The 18,414-nt window shown below is 49.5% G+C and overlaps 1 protein-coding gene across 2 annotated transcripts in view; it reads left to right on the forward strand.

Moving 5' to 3' along the window:
- The first annotated feature begins 2,234 nt into the window (after positions 1–2,234).
- MYH7 (myosin heavy chain 7) overlaps positions 2,235–18,414 on the forward strand; it is a 39,763-nt gene continuing 23,583 nt past the window's right edge. For both annotated transcript variants that reach the window (XM_033168847.1, XM_033168848.1), the window contains exons 1-15: positions 2,235–2,253; positions 5,528–5,580; positions 6,715–6,926; positions 8,492–8,635; positions 9,267–9,423; positions 9,641–9,668; positions 10,981–11,095; positions 12,516–12,608; positions 13,222–13,285; positions 13,621–13,719; positions 15,638–15,741; positions 15,856–15,994; positions 16,957–17,075; positions 17,363–17,512; positions 18,076–18,246. In XM_033168847.1, the coding sequence (XP_033024738.1) occupies positions 6,723–6,926; positions 8,492–8,635; positions 9,267–9,423; positions 9,641–9,668; positions 10,981–11,095; positions 12,516–12,608; positions 13,222–13,285; positions 13,621–13,719; positions 15,638–15,741; positions 15,856–15,994; positions 16,957–17,075; positions 17,363–17,512; positions 18,076–18,246 (1,587 nt within the window). In that variant the 5' untranslated portion in view covers positions 2,235–2,253; positions 5,528–5,580; positions 6,715–6,722. The remainder of the gene's footprint in view (positions 2,254–5,527; positions 5,581–6,714; positions 6,927–8,491; positions 8,636–9,266; positions 9,424–9,640; positions 9,669–10,980; positions 11,096–12,515; positions 12,609–13,221; positions 13,286–13,620; positions 13,720–15,637; positions 15,742–15,855; positions 15,995–16,956; positions 17,076–17,362; positions 17,513–18,075; positions 18,247–18,414) is intronic.

The following is an 18,414-nucleotide window of genomic DNA, read 5'->3' on the forward strand; positions in this document are numbered from 1 at the left end:
ATGTTCCTTTTGGCCTCAGTTCTCCAGCTGTAAAATGGGACTAGCGGTGCTGTTCCCCGTGAAAGTGAGAGCAAGACAGCTGCTACATGTGAGGTGTGCGATCAGATCTGCTGCTGCTACCGTGTTTCTCCTAAAATAAGACACCGTCTTATATTTTTTTTCGCTCAACAAAACACAGTATGGCTTATTTTCAGGGGATGTCTTATTTTAACCGTGTCGCATCGGTAAGCTGCATAGCCACGCCTCTCCAGGCTGTTTTAATGGGAGGTACCACGTCACTATGGCTTATTTTCGGGGTATGGCTTATTTTCGGGGAACGGCTTATATTTCGCCAATGCATAGAAATCCTGATATGGCTTATTTTATGGCTATGTCTTATTTTAGGAGAAACAGGGTAGCTGTGCTCTGCCTTCACAGTCGAGGAAATAACGCTTTTGGATGCCAGTTGCTGGAGACCACAGGAGGGGAGAGGGGTCTTGTGCTTGAATCCTGCTTGCGAGAGTTTCCCACTGGCATCCAAGCGGCCACTTCGAAAACAGGATGCTAGACAAGATGGGCTTACACTGGCTGGCAGCAGCTCTCCAGGGTTTCAAGCAGGGATCTCTTGCTATTCTTCCCTGGAGATGGCAGGATTTGAATTCGGGACCTTCTGCATGCAGAGAGAATGCTCTTATCGCTGAGCTAGGGCAGCGTTCAACCTTCTCTGCCTCTTTTCCCCACTCCAAATCCCACTGCCTGGAAGCTGCTATTAGCCCCTCTGGGGGAGAAATGAGGTACCTCTGTCACGCCTGTGTTTCTCCCACTCCTGAGTGGGTGGGAAGTTTCAAGCACTGCTTAATGTTCCAGGAACAGCCCTTCTTTTGACCAAATCATGTCCCTCTGCAACAGCTTTCAAATAATAATTTTTTAAATTGGAAAAATATATATCCCTCTCTCAGTAGAAACCCTCTTACAATATTCTCCAGGGAATGAGTCCGCACAGGGAAAGCGGCCCAGGAACACCTCCTCCCGTGATAATTCAGGCAGCGAAAGCACAACATGGGGGATATCTATGACAGCACTTGTCTTTGGTTTGCGCTTACAAAAGGTGAGTCTCGATTGAGTGGCAAAAGACCTCAAGAGAAGGCAAAGGAAAACGTCTCCCGAGATGAGGCTCCCGTAATCGGCTTCACGTTGCCCGATTCTGTTTACCGGATCAAGGGAAGAACAGAGGATGGTGACAAGTTTTCAAGTGGTGTTGCCGAGCCCCCCCTAAGCAACTCAGGGCTCTGGACATAAATCAGTTACACCTTCAAAACCAGGGGTCAGCAAACTTTTTCAGCAGGGGGCCGGTCCACTGTCCCTCAGACCTTGTGGGGGGCCGGACTATATTTTGGAAAAAAAAGTGAACGAATTCCTATGCCCCACAAATAACCCAGAGATGCATTTTAAATAAAAGCACACATTCTACTCATGTAAAAACACCACACAGGTCCCACAAATAACCCAGAGATGGACTTTAAATAAATGGACACATTCTACTCATGTAAAAACATGGTGATTCCCGGACCGTCCGTGGGCCAGATTTAAAAGGTGATCGGGTCGGATCTAGCCCCCGGGCCTTAGTTTGCCTACTCATGTTCAAAACCACCCCCAAACCCTCTGAGTTGCATCTCGGCGCTCGGCTTGCGACGAAATCAACGGCACTTGATAACGCAATGCCTCGATGCAACGTTTTCCTTTCTCTGGATTCTTCCCATTACGTTTCTGCCAGGTGGGGGAACAGTAAACTATGGCTAAGGGTTTTTGTGTGGGGGGGGGGGTTTCCAATAAACTATGGGTGAGGGTGTGCAAGAGATTACATGTGGAAACTGAGCGTTGGGGAGGGCAGTGGAATATTCCTTGGTTGCAAAAAGTATGTGCAGCTCCGTTCTCTCATCTCCCCGGAGACCCCCCTACTCTCCCCCCAATGGAATCTCAACCCTGTTGTTCCAAGATATTTTGATGTCTCCCCCCCCCCACTCCCCTCTCCCTGAACCTGTTCTTATTCTTCATACCACAACAATGACGACTTGTTCCAATTGTTCCAGGGGAAGCACGATAGGATTGGGGTGGTGGGGAGGGAAGTGGTTGGGGGGGGGGAAGAGAGAGGAATGGGTCCGTGTGCCCATATGAGGCTGGCCGGCGGGAGGGAGCGGGGGGAGAGGGGGTTTATAACCAGGGTCCTGGCCAAGCACCCAGCTTACAACCCCACCCATCTTGCACTGGTCTCAGGTAAGGCCCAACGCCAGCTATTCTGCATTTGAGGGTTTGGGGATGGCTGAGAAGGTATTGTGTTTGCCTGTGGTTGTGCTCTGGCCATCTGGGCATAGGAAGATCTAGGCAAGGAGTTTGCACCCATGGAAGGGACTCTGAGGGTCATCTAGTCCAACCTCCTGCAATGCAGGAATCCTTTGCCCAATATGGGGCTTGAACCCACAAACCTGAGATTAAGAGTCTTATGATCTACCACGTGATGTATCCTAGGGGCAGTGAATGAAATCCAAGCAGCCAGGTGTGCTTTCAATTTACCTGGTGGTTCATGATTTTTATTTTTATTTTTTGCACATTTGCAATGCAGGCAAACGGTAGAAGTTGACTTGCTGCCTTTATCTCCCACCTTTTTCTCCCAAGGAGCTCAAGCTGGCACACCTAGTTCTTCTCCCCACCCCCCTCATTTTAATTGACACAACAACCCTGCGAGGTAGGCTAGGCTGAGAGCTGGCGACCGGCCCAGGGTCACCCAGTCGTGAACTTCACGGGCCGAGCTTTGTAGATTTGAACCCTGGTCTCTCCCAGGTCTTAATCCTGACACCAGCAGCTCACAAGACAGTGGCTGGAATTGGGAATTGGCTGCAGTGTTTGCAAATACACACAGGCGTGTGTGTGTTTGTGCTGGGGTCTCTGTGCAAAATTGGGGCTTTGTGCGTGCCCGTTGGTGGGTCGTGTGTTCGGAGAGAGATTTGCACGCATGGAACAAACGGTATATGCAAATAAGCACGCATCCTAAGTGGGGCTTGTAAGGACTGGACGCGGCTCTCAACAATGTGTTGCGCGAAGGGGCTAGGATTGTGTCCCATCCGCACAGAGCCCTGCCTGTGTTTTCGTGAGTGTGTAAGTGTGAGTTTGTAGTGGTGAGTTACAGGTGGGTAGCCGTGTTGGTCTGCCATAGTCGAAACAAAATAGAAAATTCTTTCCAGTAGCACCTTAGAGACCAACTGAGTTTGTTCTTGGTATGAGCTTTCGTGTGCATGCACACGAAAGCTCATACCAAGAACAAACTCAGTTGGTCTCTAAGGTGCTACTGGAAAGAATTTTCTATTTTGTTTGTAGTGGTGAGTGTGCCTGGTTGTGCATTTCCAGCAAATTCAAGAAGTCTGTGTTAATTCTGCAAATCCTGAGAACTGAGAATTTCCCGTCCACCATTCACCCGAATGCCAGTGGTTAGACCATTAAATACCTCATCCATCCTTCTGAGAAAGTTTACATCCTGGGAATGGGTGGTGTAAAGGCATATCTTGTTTGAATTTTGAAGACAACACTTTCCTCCTCTCCCCCCCTCAAGTATTTCCTTTAGATTGTGAATGCAAACAGACACCGGGAATCCCAAAGCTATTATTTCCCCTATCAGCTGAATATTAAAACTTAAGTTTGAAATTTAGGTGTTGAAATCTTTCGGGATTTCTCTTGCCTACATGCGGCTTTGAGAATCGAGTGAGGATTTCTATGGGCCGTATGTTGAGAAACGAAGGACTTTCCTCCCGCGTTTGCTTCTGGTGTAATAAACAGTGTGGCCTGAGGGAGAGAATTCTGGAAAGTTTTTCATAATAACAAATCGTTGTTCCGTTTTTGTGTGTGCGCTAGCCATAAGTCTAGCTTGTTTTCACTCTGGAAGGAAAACTGGGGAGCTTCTGCCTCAAGAACCCAAAGCTGTTCAGCCGCCCCCCCCCCTTTAGAAGCCGTTGTGCAAAATCACAGCCTTGGTGCGAGAGAAATTGCGCAGGGAGCCTAGCAATTTTCAGATTGCACGTAGCTGAGCTGTGGAACTCGCTGCCACAAGGCGTAGTGATGGCCACAGCCTTGAATGGCTTTAAGGGGTTGAGACGAATTCATGGACAATAAATCTGCCTGCCATAATGGTTATGTGCTACTGGTTACTCGGAATCGCAGGTGAGGAGAGTGCGCTGTTGAGCTTAAGCCCTGCTTACCAGCTTCTGATATGCATCTGGTTGGCCGCTGTGAGAACAGGATGCTCAAAGAGATGGACCTGTGTTCGGATCCAGCTCACCTTATGCTCTTATCTAGGCAGCCCCAAAGCACAGTGATGGTTAGAGCATCACAGCTCAGTATCCGAGCACATGAATCGCTGGCAGAAGATTCAGGGTTCCCTGGCATCTCCCAACAAAACAATATTTTAATTCGGATGACGGCTGGGAAAGCCTCTACTCGAGGTTCTTGACTCTTTTCAGACCAGGGATCTATCTAACTTTAGACCAAAATTGCATGCGGGGACTGACACTTGCAGGGCGGTACTGCTTCTGCCGTGACTCACTACGGGGCAGGCTGTAACCCAGGAGTGTAGGCTGTTGTTGGTAGTTTGTTGGACTACAAAGCCCATCATCCCCCGTCAGCATCTCCGGTGACCAAGGATGATGGGAGTTGTAGTCCAACAACAACAATTTCTTCTGTCCGTTTGCAGGCATGAGATTTATTGCAGAATTGGGCATGAGATGCTCAGCTCAAGTTTCCTCTCAGCCACAAACCCTGCAGGGTGACCTTGGGCCAGTCTCCCTCTCCCTGCCCCAGCTTCCTAGGTTGACGCACCTCGCAGGGCTGTTGCGTGATGATAAAATGTGCGTGGAGAACTGTATACGCTGCCCCGAGCTCCTCGGACGGAGGCGAACTTTTCACAAAGATTTATTTGCTAGGGCAACATGTAAATATCGGTATTTGCCTGTGGCTTTCGTTCCTCCAGGCCCTCCATTCTCAATCACAGGAAGTTCTTCTGCTCCCTCAGACAACATTGCCGCTCTCTGTCCCTAGAGCCGCCTCCCTGCTGCTGGGGTCCACTGGGACTGGTGGGAGGCAGGGACGCAAGGCAGGAGGCCAGCAGTAGGTGGCGCCACAGCCAACGACCGTCGCAACCGCAGCCAATGCTAGGCAGGGACGCTGAATTTTAGTTCTGCTTTTGCCCTGTTGAGTTCCACAAGGGGCAACACCAAGATGAAGGAGAAGGAAGCCGACAGGCAGGGTCGCTCACTCGACAGGGTATAAGGCAGTCAGATGGGCTGGCTGATGGCAGACCGAGGTCAGTCAGAAAATTTGGGGCCACAAGATTTGGCAAGGTGCAAATTTAAAGGATTTTGTTCACACAGTGGCTCAGGAATTGCAAATCAGGAAAATTCTCAGGAAAGTGCAAGCAGAAGAGAATTATAGATATCGTATATGTTTGTGGTGGGCAGGGCAGGGAGGATAAACATGCATATATTTTGTGTTTTTTCACCTATAGTAATCCGGCCCCAGGTAGCCAATCTCCTGTGGAACCGTAGGAAAATAAACAAGGTAAATATGGGGAGCGTCTGTCCAGGTGCAGTTGCTTCTGCGGGTGTTTTATTCACAGTTTGCTTTTAGCTGGCATCCAGATCGCAGTGTCTTCTAGGGTGAAGCACCAGACCTGTTTCTAAGGGGTGTTTTATTTTATTTTTGCAAGCCCACAAGAAGGCAGAATACCGTATTTTTCGCTCCATAGGGCGCACCGGACCATAGGGCGCACCTCGTTTTTAGAGGCGGAAACCCAGGAAAAAATTTTCCCCCTGGTTTTCCTCCTCCAAAAGCCCTGTTTTTTTGGAGGATCAGCCAAAAGTTCTGCAGCTTTTTTTTGCAAAGGGAAAAGCCCTGGTTTTTTTGAGGATCAGCTAAAAGTTTTGCAGCTTTTTTGCAAAGGGGGAAAAGCAAAGCTCCTTTTGGAAAGGGGGAAAACCAAAGAAGAAAACCCCCTTTTATGGGGTTCAACTCACATTTCTGCAGCTTCTAAAGGAAAGGGAGCCTTTTCTACAGTTTCCAGACAGATAATCTAATCAGCCAGTCACATGTCGCTGGGGAAACAAACAACCTCCCTCTGCAGCACATTCAACAAAGGAGGGTGGGGCTGAAAGGGAGCCGGGGACTCTTATCTCTCTCCCGATCTCTTGGTGATCAGCTGCTGAGCAGGGCCCTTTCAACACCCCCTTTTCTCTTTGTAAAATAAAAAGCATTTGGCCCCTGGGCAATTCGGCTCCAGGGACCACCATTCGCTCCATAAGACGCACAGATATTTCTCCTTACTTTTTAGGAGGAAAAAAGTGTGTCTTATGGAGCGGAAAAAAAACGGTACTTGCGCAGGAGGCAGTGGCATTAAGCATGGCGCAATCCTCCCAATGTCCACTTGGGGGCAGCAGCACTACAGCTTCCCTTTTGGAGATGTGTGTTGGGCAACATGGAGCTCCCCCCCCCACGGGCATTTTGTGAACTGCATATATTGCATACCTCCTCTTCATGGGGTGATGTGTCCCCCCCGGTGGCTGGTTGGCAAATTGCACCACCCCCAACAGTCGGGCCTTGAAGTCCCGGGTTCGAATCCCACAAGCTCCTGTCACAGGTGCGAGGATGCCGCTGCTTGCTGCATGGTTGTTACCCTTGGAAATGTTCCCGTTCCAGCTCCAGCCATGTCTTCGGATGCCGGGATGGCCGACTTTGGCCCCGCAGCCCCTTACCTGCGCATGTCTGAGAAGCAGAGGATCGAGGCGCAGAACCGGCCTTTCGACATGAAGAAGGACGTGTTTGTGCCGGACGAGAAGCTGGAGTTCGTCAAGGCCAAGATCACGTCCAGGGAGGGTGGCAAAGTCACCGCGGACACAGAGCACGGCAAGGTGGTAGACTATTTCTCTTTGCCCCTCCTGCCCATCCCATCGTATCTCTTCTGCGTGCTGTGCTCCATAACTTCCAAAATTTTGGCATTAAAAAAAATGCCTCCCACCCAGCCACAACCACCTTCCCTTCTGCCTATGATCTCTCCTCTGTCTTTTTATAAATGCTGTTCCGCCACCCACCTCCCCACTGAAGCTACGTGCCAGCTGCCGTGCCCTGACTGGGGGCTTCTAGTGTGGCTGCCCCTGTTCTCTCGAGCGAACATCCCTGTCGTGATACACAGTTTTCTTCCGACAGGCTTCCCCCCCCCCCAAGCTGGATAAAATGGGCCTTTTGCCACAAGCGTCTAGCCTTGCTTTTAAATGTACAGTGGTTCCTTGGTTCCCGAACGGCTTAGCTGTCAAACAAATCGGCTCCCGGACGCCGCAAACCCAGAAGTAAGCGTTCAGGTTTGCGAACGTTTTTTTCCAGAAGCCGAACATCCGACGCGGCTTCAGGTTGAGTGCAGGAAGCTCCTGCAGCCGATCGGAAGCTGTGCCTCGGTTTTCCGAACAGTTCCGGGAGCTGAATGGACTCCTTGAACGGATTAAGTTCGAGAACCAAGGTACCACTGTGTTTGTTATTTTGGGTTCTTTAACTGTTCGTTTTTACCTTGTGTGCAAATTGCCTTGAGACAATGGTTGAGAACAATCGTTATCACTATTATTGTTTCAATTTATTTCTCTGGCTGCCCTTCATCTGAAGGTCACAGGGCGGTTTACAATACTAACAGGCATGTCCAACAGGTAGATCGTGATCTACCGGTAGATCACTGGACGTCTGTGGTAGATCACCGGTAGATCAGTGGCTCCCCTAAAAAAAGCTCAGCATCTTTGCCTTGCACCCCTTAAATGACCTGAACCACCAAATTCCTAAATTCCAGTTACAGGTGGGTAGCCGTGTTGGTCTGCCATAGTCGAAACAAAATAGAAAATTCTTTCCAGTAGCACCTTAGAGACCAACTGAGTTTGTTCTTGGTATGAGCTTTCGTGTGCATGCACACTTCTTCAGATCTGAAGATCTTTCGTGTGCATGCACACTTCTTCTATCTGAAGAAGTGTGCATGCACACGAAAGCTCATAGCAAGAACAAACTCAGTTGGTCTCTAAGGTGCTACTGGAAGGAATTTTCTATTTTGTTCCTTCCTAAAATAACCTCAACAACTTCGACCTGAACCCCCCCCAAAAGGGGGTAGATCACAGTCCCTTGGAAGTTGGCCACCCCTGCTATATAACGAACGGATACCATAATGACAACAGGAAAAAAATACCTCCACCAGTTTAAAAGGCCATCCATCGTTTAGTTAGCCAGGGAGAAGAGGAATCCCTTTGCCTCATGCCTAAATACATGTAACGAAGGCGTGAACCTGAGTGGCGCCCGTTAACTTCATTGCACCTGCCAGTCTGAGGAGGGCACTGGATGCAACCCGGTGGGTTCAGTTTTGGGGGCCGTTGGGAGGAAGAGGTTCCCCGTCCTTTGGGCCCTGCCTGTCCCGCTGGATTGAGGCTCCGTTGCCTTCTCTCCGCAGACGGTGACGGTGAAGGAAGACCAGATCATGCAACAGAACCCGCCCAAGTTCGACAAGATCGAGGACATGGCCATGTTGACCTTCCTGCACGAACCTGCCGTCCTCTACAATCTGAAGGAGCGCTACGCCGCCTGGATGATCTATGTAAGTGGGAAGCTGCCTTATCTCAAGTCCAGGCCATTTTGGGTCCGTGTAGCTCAGTATCACCAGCACCGGCCGGCAGCAGTGGCTCTCCAAGGGTTTCAGGAAGGGATCTTGAACCTGGGACCTCCTGCATGCAAAGCAGGTGTCCTCTCCCAGAGCTACGGCCCTTCCTTGTAGGAAATTTGCAGGCCTCCGGGTGACGCTGGACTCCTCCTCCTCCTCCTCCTCCTCCCATCCACCAGGACAGCCGATTGGCTGTGAGGCGCTGCAGACATTCCCCCTTAGCTGGCGCCTGAAAATTATCCAGAATCTGCAATATTCCCACCTTGCTGGAGTGGACTTGTTGGGCACTGATAGTTAAGAATGTCAGGAGAGCCCTGCAGGATCGAACCAGAATTCCACCTACCCCAGCTTTCGGTTTCCAACAGTGGACAGCCGTCTGGTTTCCTGGAAACCTGCAGGGAGGGTTAAAAAGTAACAGTTCCAAGCCTCCTGAGGTTCTTGGCTTCCTTTCACAACCCACACCACCCTTCAAGTTTCTTGCCCTTTTAATTCCCCACAAGACATAATTTTCTTACAGAACGCCCTTCTTCCTCCTCCTCCTCCCTCCTCCTCCCTCTCTCCTCTATAGACCTATTCCGGGCTCTTTTGCGTGACTGTCAACCCCTACAAGTGGTTGCCGGTCTACAACCCGGAAGTAGTGGCTGCCTACCGGGGGAAGAAGCGAAGCGAATCCCCTCCCCACATCTTCTCCATCTCTGACAATGCCTATCAGAATATGCTGACAGGTAAGGAAAAGGGGGAAGGAGCAGAAACTCTGTGTGTGTTTGTGTATGTGTTTGTTTGTCTTGGCAAGAAACTGGGGAGCAAAAATCCTGCTTTGCTATTTTCCACTTCCTATTTCTTCTGTGTTTTCTCCCCTTCCATTTCCCCCTCCTCTCTTTCCTTTTAACTCTTCTCTCTCTCTCTCTCTCTCTCTCTCTCTCTCCCTCTCTCTCTCTCTAGATCGTGAGAACCAGTCTATCCTGATCACGTAAGTCCTCCCTTCCCTTCCCCTTTCTGTTTCTCCCTACAAAGTCTCCAGGACACCCTTAGGTGCAGAGGAATCTGCCTTTGCCCTAGTCAGACCTAGCTCCATATTGCCTGCACTGACTGGCAACAGCGCCTCAGGATTTCCCGGCAGGGTTCTTCCCCAGCCCTAACAGGAGATGTCATCGGGGAATGAACCTGGGATCATCTGGATGGTAGAGCATGAGACTCTTAATCTCAGGGTTGTGGGTTTGAGCCCCATGTTGGGCAAAAGATTCCTGCATTCCAGGGGGTTGGACTAGATGGTCCCTGGGGTCCCTTCCAACTCTACAATTCTACGATTCTATGAATGCAAAGCGGATGTTATGACCCTTGCACCCTAAAACCTGCCATTTTATCTAAGGCTGCCTCTTGGTCTATTCATTTTATTTCATAAAATTTATATACTGCTTCATTTTATTTTTAAACCCTCCAAGTGGTTGGTCCACCGACTCTTGACACTGCTGTTTTGGCTGTCTCCATCAAAATAATAACAATAACAATAATAACAATAACAACAACAACAACAATAATAATAATAATAATAATAATAATAATAATACCTGCCCATCTGGCTGGTTTTCCCAGACACTCTGGGCGGCTCACAACAGAATATAAAAAATACAATAAAACATCAAGCATTTAAAAATTCCCTAAACAGGTCTTCCCTAAAACCCATTGACACCATGGCAAACCTCCAGCTCGCACTCTTTCCTCCTATTCTCATTTGCCCTGTTCTGTCTCCAGACGGGCGGGAACGATTGCTTCCTCATCTGGTCTCCTGGGGTGAGCAGCAAAAATTGGCCAGGTGACCATCTGAGCAAGGAAGATTCAGAAAACTGGGTGGTTCTCCCTCCCCGCTGCTAATAATAATATAATTTAATAATTTATTATTTGTACCCCGCCCATCTGGCTGAGCTTCCCCAGCCACTCTGGGCGGCTCCCAAACGAATGTTAAAACAATACAGCATTAGATATTAAAAACGTTTGTGCCACAGACTTAACTATTAAAAATCAGGTTCCTCGATTTTGTTGTTTCTCTGCAAACCTACGATACTGTTCCTCATTTGCAACAACGCTGTAGTGGCAGCCTGTGACACTTGTATTCTTAAGAACAGCCATGTGGTATATTAGAAGAATAAATTACATTTTTTAAAAAATACCCTTGATTTTGGGGTGGGGGGGAATCACTCGAGAGGGATGAGGATGCAGTTGATCGATCGGTGGATTGGTCTACAAACACACCTGCTCTGCAGCCTTGTTTTTCTGCCCCGCAGCGGAGAATCCGGAGCAGGGAAGACGGTCAACACCAAGCGTGTCATCCAGTACTTCGCGGTGATCGCTGCCATCGGCGACCGTAGCAAGAAGGAGCAAGCCGCGGCTACTGGCAAGGTGACCGCTTTGTCTGGCTCTGGCTTCTTGTAGTGGTAGCTGGCACCCGTCAGGGCTGGTAGGGCAGAAGGCCAGGAGACCAACAGCAGGTGGCGCCAGAGATCATGGTAGGCGGAGCCACCCACCCCCTGATTGGCTAGAGGTGAAGCAGGCAGGTGAGGGCTAGCTGGGAGCCTAAAGGAACAGCCTCCACCGGCTGCATGTTGCACCCGGACCGCGTGAAAAGCAGCCCGACCACAGCTACTCAGAGCTTCAAGCAGGCAACGAAAGCCAGAGAGGCAAGGAAGAAGGAACTGCCACTGTCCACCGACTTCTGCCGTCGTATCTTTCCCACTGCTAACCACATTCCCTTCTCCTCCTCCTCCTCCTCCCACCTCTACGCTGTTTGCTGGTTTTTGTTGTTGTTTAGTCGTGTCCGACTGTTCGTGACCCCATGGACCAGAGCACGCCAAGCACTCCTGTCTTCCACTGCCTCCCGCAGTTTGGCCAGACTCATGTTGGTAGCTTCGAGAACACTGTCCAACCATCTCATCCTCTGTCGTCCCCTTCTCCTTGTGCCCTCCATCTTTCCCAACATCAGGGTCTTTTCCAGGGAGTCTTCTCTTCTCATGAGGTGGCCAAAGTCTTGGAGCATCAGCTTCAGGATCTGTCCTTCCAGTGAGCACTCAGGGCTGATTTCCTTCAGAATGGATAGGTTTGATCTTCTTGCAGTCCATGGGACTCTCCAGAGTCTCCTCCAGCACCAGAATTCAAAAGCATCAATTCTTCGGCGATCAGCCTTCTTTATGGTCCAGCTCTCACTTCACTAATGGGAAAACCATAGCTTTAACTATACGGACCTTTGTCGGCAAGGTGATGTCTCTGCTTTTTAAGATGCTGTCTAGGTTTGTCATTGCTTTCCTCCCAAGAAGCAGGCGTCTTCTAATTTCGTGACTGCTGTCACCATCTGCAGTGATCATGGAACCCAATTTATATTCATATCCTACCTTTCCTCCAAGATGTTCCCCTCCACATTTTAGCCCCACAACAACCCTGTGAGGTAGGCTCGGCTGACGGACGGTGTCTGGCCCAAGGTCACACAGATGGGAGTTGAACCCTGGTCTCCCAAGTCCTAGTCTGGCACTCTAACCATGAAACCACATTGATCCTCACGTGTTTAAACAGGCATTCCCCGGATCTGATGACTCAAACCTCCTTCTTCCATTGTTTTGGTTGCTATTCTAAATGGGCTTCCTTTATTGTTCATTACAATTATGGATTTTATTCCAGTCTGCTATGTGTGTGAGTGTGTGTGTACACACACAGATATATTGGTTTTAGACTTGTAAACCACTTTTGGCGATGAAGAGGCATGCAAATGGATAAGGAATAATAATGAGCTGGCAGAGAGAATGTTTCTAACCTCTTGCTCTACCGACAGGGGACTCTGGAAGATCAAATCATCCAGGCAAACCCTGCGCTGGAGGCCTTCGGGAATGCCAAGACAGTCCGGAACGACAACTCGTCCCGATTTGTGAGTGTCAACTCAAGAGGGAATTTGAGGCAGGGGCGGGGAAGAGGAGGGACAATGCCAAAATAACTGCCTACGAGGTTGCATAATCCCATATAGGCCCACTCAAGTCGCTTCCACCTGCAGAACTGGCACTGCTACAGGGGCCCAATAGCCCTTGTTCTGCGATGGTGAGGAACTCCCTGCCTGTTGACACCAGAGGACTCGTTTCAGCGTCTGCTAGACGCATTTCTGTCTAGGCAAGACTCCCCAGATATTTAGAACATTGCCATGTGTTTTAGCACGTTCTTGTCTTATCGTTGACTTGTTTTTTGAATGTTTTGGATAGCTTGGTTAGAGCTGATCGTGCCAAGGTTGCAGGTTCAATCCCCGTATGGGACAGCTGCATATTCCTGAATTGAATTAGATTATATGATTCTTTGAAACAGCTGTTCCGAATTGTTTTCACTGATAATTTCATTGTTCTATTCTTTTTTGTAAACTCCTGCGAAGGTTTCCTCTGCCATCGAGCGGTATATAATTGGGGAGGGGGGGAATAAAACCAACAGATAATAATTATTTGTGCTCCTCCCGCCCTGCCTGCACCTCCTGCTCAGTTTCTTCTTTTCTCTTCCAGGGCAAATTTATCCGGATCCATTTTGGTGCGACGGGGAAGCTGGCCTCAGCCGACATAGAGACCTGTGAGTTTGCCAAAGGCCTGTCCTTCTTTACTTCTCCCGATCTCTGGCCCTCCTCCCTGAATTAACATAAGGACGCAAGTAAGGCCCTGCCAGCCGGATCAGGCCAATGGCCCACCTAGTCCACCTTCTCACCTGTGGGAAGCCCCCAAAACGCAGAACCTGAGTGCAAGACCATCTTCCCCTCTTGCGATTCCCAGCTGCTGGGATCCACAGTCGTGTTGCCTCCAACAGTGGAGACTGAAGTTTGGCTAGAAACCTTTATCCTCCATGATTTTTTCCCCCCTTTCGCCGTTGCTCCTCCATTTCAGCTGCCTTCTCTTCCTCTTATTCCTCAGACCTCCTGGAAAAGTCCCGGGTCATCAATCAGCTGAAAGCTGAGAGGAACTACCACATCTACTACCAGATCTTGTCCAACAAGAAGCCGGAGCTCCTGGGTGAGTTGCTGCAAAGGAGAGCCACTCTGGCCTGGGTCTGAGATCTTGCTGAGGTGTTCTCTACGCGGAAGAAATCTAAGCCTGCGCTAGAACGGCGGTAGGGCACCTGCTCTGCAGGCAAAAGGTCCTAGGGTCATCTGCATAGTAGGGATGGGGGAGATTCCCTGCCTGAAAGGCTGCCAGTCAGAGTAGACAATGCTGACCTAGAGAATGGTTCGGCAAACTAAGGCCCGCGGGCCATATCAGACCCAATTGCCTTCTGGATCCGGCCCACGGATGGTCCAGGAATCGCTGCATGGATCGCAGGCGCGCACATTCTTTCCCTCTCCCTCACACGGCGGCGGTGGCGCCTCCTCCCTCCCTCCTCCTGGCTTCTCCCTGCCCTGCCTAGAGGAGGAAGGGGGCTGGGCTTTGTTGGTGCCAGCAGCAGCACTGCTCGAGCGGCCGCCATTTTAAGCATCCCCTCTCCGGAGCCCTTTCGCCCGCTGCTCATCAACCCGCATAGGAATTCGTTCATTTTTTTTTCCTTTTCAAAATATAGTCTAGCCCCCCACAAGGTCTGAGGGACAGGGGACCGGCCCCCTGCTGAAAAAGTTTCCTGACCCCTTAGCTAGAGGGATCAAAGGTCTGGTGGCAGATTCCTGTAGTCTTAATTCAGCTGAGCTGCGCCCTTTCTCTCTAACGAGCTGCATTAAGCAGAAGGTCTCTCTGTCATATACAGCTGGGCTGTGCAGGATCATGCCGAGTAGGGGCACATCTGATGGAACTGTTGAGGTGGGTCTGGATGAGGCCTGTGGTTGTATTTAAGGTTCAGCAGTAAATTCCCCCATCCTTGTGGTCCCTCGCATCTCCGATTACCCAAATTTAGCGGGTCCAACCTGCTAACGTATCTTATCTTAGATTTGAGGCGAGCGGGTTCCTAGAAATCTCTGTTTATCTGGTCCTAGAATTGTAGAGTTGGAAAGGGAACCCAAGGGCCATCTAGTCTAGCCCCCTGCAATGCGAACTGAAGAATCCATGGCAGGTGGCTATCCAGCCTCTGCTTTGAAACCTCCAGCGAAGGGGACCAAATTGATGTTTCTCCCCGCCATGGTTGGGTGGACTTGGGTGTTTCCCTGCAAATAGTGTATGTTTTGAGTTTGAAACTCTGTACTTACCTTGGGTTGAAACGTGTCTTCCTCCACCATCTCTCGCAAGCTGCATTGAGTTCCCTCCCAACCCGGAGACTTGCTGGGTCACCTCTTGGCTTGGCTTGATCTTGCCAAGTTGGCCTGAGCTGCATCTTCCTTTTGATTGGTTGTACCAGTCTGTGGCCGTGCCCTTTGCCTTGTGATGGAAGAGCCGATCTTCGACTCCAGTAAAATCAGCAAAGACGTATAAAAACACCTCCAACTTACATTGGAAGTGTAAAGAACAAGAGGGTACTTTTCACCACATGTGGTGGACATGTAAAAGACTTCTGGGAAATGATATATAATGAATTGGGGGGGAAAGTTTCCTATAACTATCAAAAAACCAGAAGCCTTTTTACCAGGGTTAACAGGAGACGAAATACCAAAAGAATTAAAAATGCTATTTATGTATGCGACAACAGCCGCAAGAATGCTACTTGCCCAGAAGTGGAAGGAAGAGAAAGTCCAAACGAAAGAAGAAAACACCAAGATTCAAAGGAATTCAATCAAGAGTGGAAAAAGTTTATAGAAACGTTAGCAGGATTGTTGTAACACTTGTAATGTAATATGAGTTAAGGTAAAAAAAAAAAAAGGAGATAAAATGGATTGGAAAAATGTAATTAGATGAAAAAATATATAGGGGAAAATTGGAAATTTTAAAAAATGAAAATAAAATACTTTTTTTTTTAAGGAAAGGGACAAGCTTCCTTTTGCCTTATTCCCTGCCCAATGCCTTTCCTTCCCAGACATGATGCTGGTAACCAATAACCCGTACGACTACGCCTTCATCTCCCAAGGAGAGACCACGGTGCCGTCCATCGATGATGCTGAGGAGCTGCTGGCCACTGACGTGAGTGGCTGGGGGATGGGGGGTGGTGGAAGCCATATTCCAAGCAAGTCACCCACCCCTCACGGCTGTGTGGGCAGCAGCACCCAACCCTCCCTTTGCTTCCTCCGCCTGCAGAGCGCCTTTGACGTCTTAGGCTTCACCCAGGAAGAGAAGAACTCCATCTACAAACTGACGGGCGCCATCATGCACTACGGAAACATGAAGTTCAAGCAGAAGCAGCGCGAGGAACAGGCAGAGCCCGACGGCACAGAAGGTGAGGAAGGATGCTCGCAGCAGTACGCAAGCGAGGCAAACGAACGCTGGATGGCAGGGCAGGATGCTCTGTCCCAGCCTTCCCCAGCCTGATGCCTCCTTTGCATCGAGAAAACAGAATCCCACAACCTGTGTACTGTAAATTATGGATACATGTATGTGCATATATACGTCACCTATGGCACTCTGTTTTGGCAAATCCTGGGTAGGAGTCATGTGGGGCAATGAAACCCTCCTGCAGCTGGAGAAATTCCAACTGCCTCTCTTATTCATCCATCCATCCATCCATCCATCCAAATAATAATAATAATAATTTATTTCTACCGCACCCATCTGGCTGGGTTTTCTCAGCCACTCTGGGCGGCTTCCAACAGAACATTAAAAACACGATAAAACAACAGACATCAAAAACTTCCCTAAAGATTTCATCATGCCTTGCCTGCTGCCTCCGCCCTGTTTCTAGCCTTACAGGCTAGAAACTTGATAATTTTAAATGAAATTTAAATGAAAAGAGGCTCTCTCAGTTTCCTGACATGTAGCAGAAGTCGGTAGCAGAATCCCATACAAACTCAGAGGCTGGGAGAGGTGGGCCCGCTATGGTGTAGTGGTTCAGAGCGGTGCACTCGTAATCTGGTGAACCGGGTTCGCTTCCCCGCTCCTCCACATGCAGCTGCTGGGTGACCTTGGGGTAGTCACACTTCTCTGGAGTCTCTCAGCCCCACTCACCTCACAGAGTATTTGTTGTGGGGGAGGAAGGGAAAGGAGAATGTGAGCCGCTTTGAGATAAAGCGGGATATCAAATCCAAATTCTTCTTCTTCTTCCTTCACGGGATCTGCCTTTGACGCTGCATCACTTTTGGAAGCCCTTCTGGCTTTTCTACTGTCGTTCCTCAACCAAGGCGAGCCATGGTATAATCGAGTGATTTCCCACCCACCCACCCCGCCCCAATTCTGAATTTCCAGAAGCCGACAAGTCTGCCTACCTGATGGGCCTGAACTCGGCCGACCTGCTCAAGGGTCTCTGCCACCCGAGGGTCAAAGTTGGGAATGAGTACGTCACCAAAGGGCAAAATGTCCAGCAGGTGAGAGCCAGTCCTGGAGGGGGGGGGCAGGACTCCTTTTCCCAGTCTCTTGGAACCAGAGCTAGAAGGAACCACATTTTGAAATTTGGCACCATATACAGTATATAAATATGTATATTTAACTGGATGTGAAATGTCAGGGTGTGGGGGCATTCTTTCGAGGTTTTGAAGGCCACAGGTTGCCCCCTCTACCTTCCCAGATTTGTTTTAGCTGGTTAATGAGATCCCCCCCTCTCCCTCTCTCTCTCTGTTTCCCCCTCCCTTTAAAACAAAAAACAAAAACCCAGGTGTACTACTCAACTGGAGCCCTGGCCAAGTCTGTATATGAGAAAATGTTCAACTGGATGGTGACCAGAATCAATGTCACACTGGAAACCAAGCTTCCGCGCCAGTATTTCATCGGGGTGCTTGACATTGCTGGTTTTGAGATCTTCGATGTAAGTAGTTCTCTTCCAGGGAGAAACCATTTCGAGTAAATAACTGGGTGGTCCAGCTTGGCTTTGCCAGGTGGAAACCAGGAAAGACGAATGGGTGGTCCAGCGTGACCTACAAATAACCGCCTGTTCCCCATTTCTGCTGGCATTATTATTATTATTATTATTATTATTATTATTATTATTACTACCCATTCATGAATCTATGCAAAATAGTTCACGGGGTAATTTTCAGAAGGCTTCCTGCAAAGACTGGCAGCCTTCAACATCGCTCCTGGCTAGTGAACCAGTGTGCCGGAGCAGTTAAGAGTGCCAAGTTGGGACCCGGACACCAGGGTTCGAATCCCCACTCAGCCATGAAGCTCACTGAGTGTGCCCATCACAGCCTCTCAGCCTAACCTACCTCGCAGGGTTGTTGCAGGGATGGATTGAAAAGGAGGGGGAGACCTGTATGCCCTTGGGTGGGTTAAGACACATAAGTAGTTTTAGGAGGGAGACACTCCCTGGAGGGAAGGGGAGGACAGATTGCCAGTCCTTGATTTCCTTTCCCCTGTCTCTCTGCCCAGTTCAACAGCTTTGAGCAGCTGTGCATCAACTTCACCAACGAGAAGCTGCAGCAGTTCTTCAACCACCACATGTTTGTGCTGGAGCAGGAAGAGTACAAGAAAGAAGGGATCGAGTGGGTCTTCATCGACTTCGGCATGGACCTCCAGGCCTGCATCGACCTCATTGAGAAGGTGCCCCCTTGCCCCCAACACGCCCTCCTTAGTCCCCAAAGGGCAACTTCCACTCATTTACGCCTAAGTTGCCTCCCAGAGTGTGCAAGGTTGTCGATAGTAAGAGATTGTAGAATCATAGAATTGTGGGGTTGAGACCCTGAGAGTCATCCAGTCCAACCCCTTGCA

Source organism: Lacerta agilis, chromosome 14 (genome assembly GCF_009819535.1).
Source record: "Lacerta agilis isolate rLacAgi1 chromosome 14, rLacAgi1.pri, whole genome shotgun sequence".
NCBI classification, from domain to species: Eukaryota; Metazoa; Chordata; class Lepidosauria; order Squamata; family Lacertidae; genus Lacerta; species Lacerta agilis.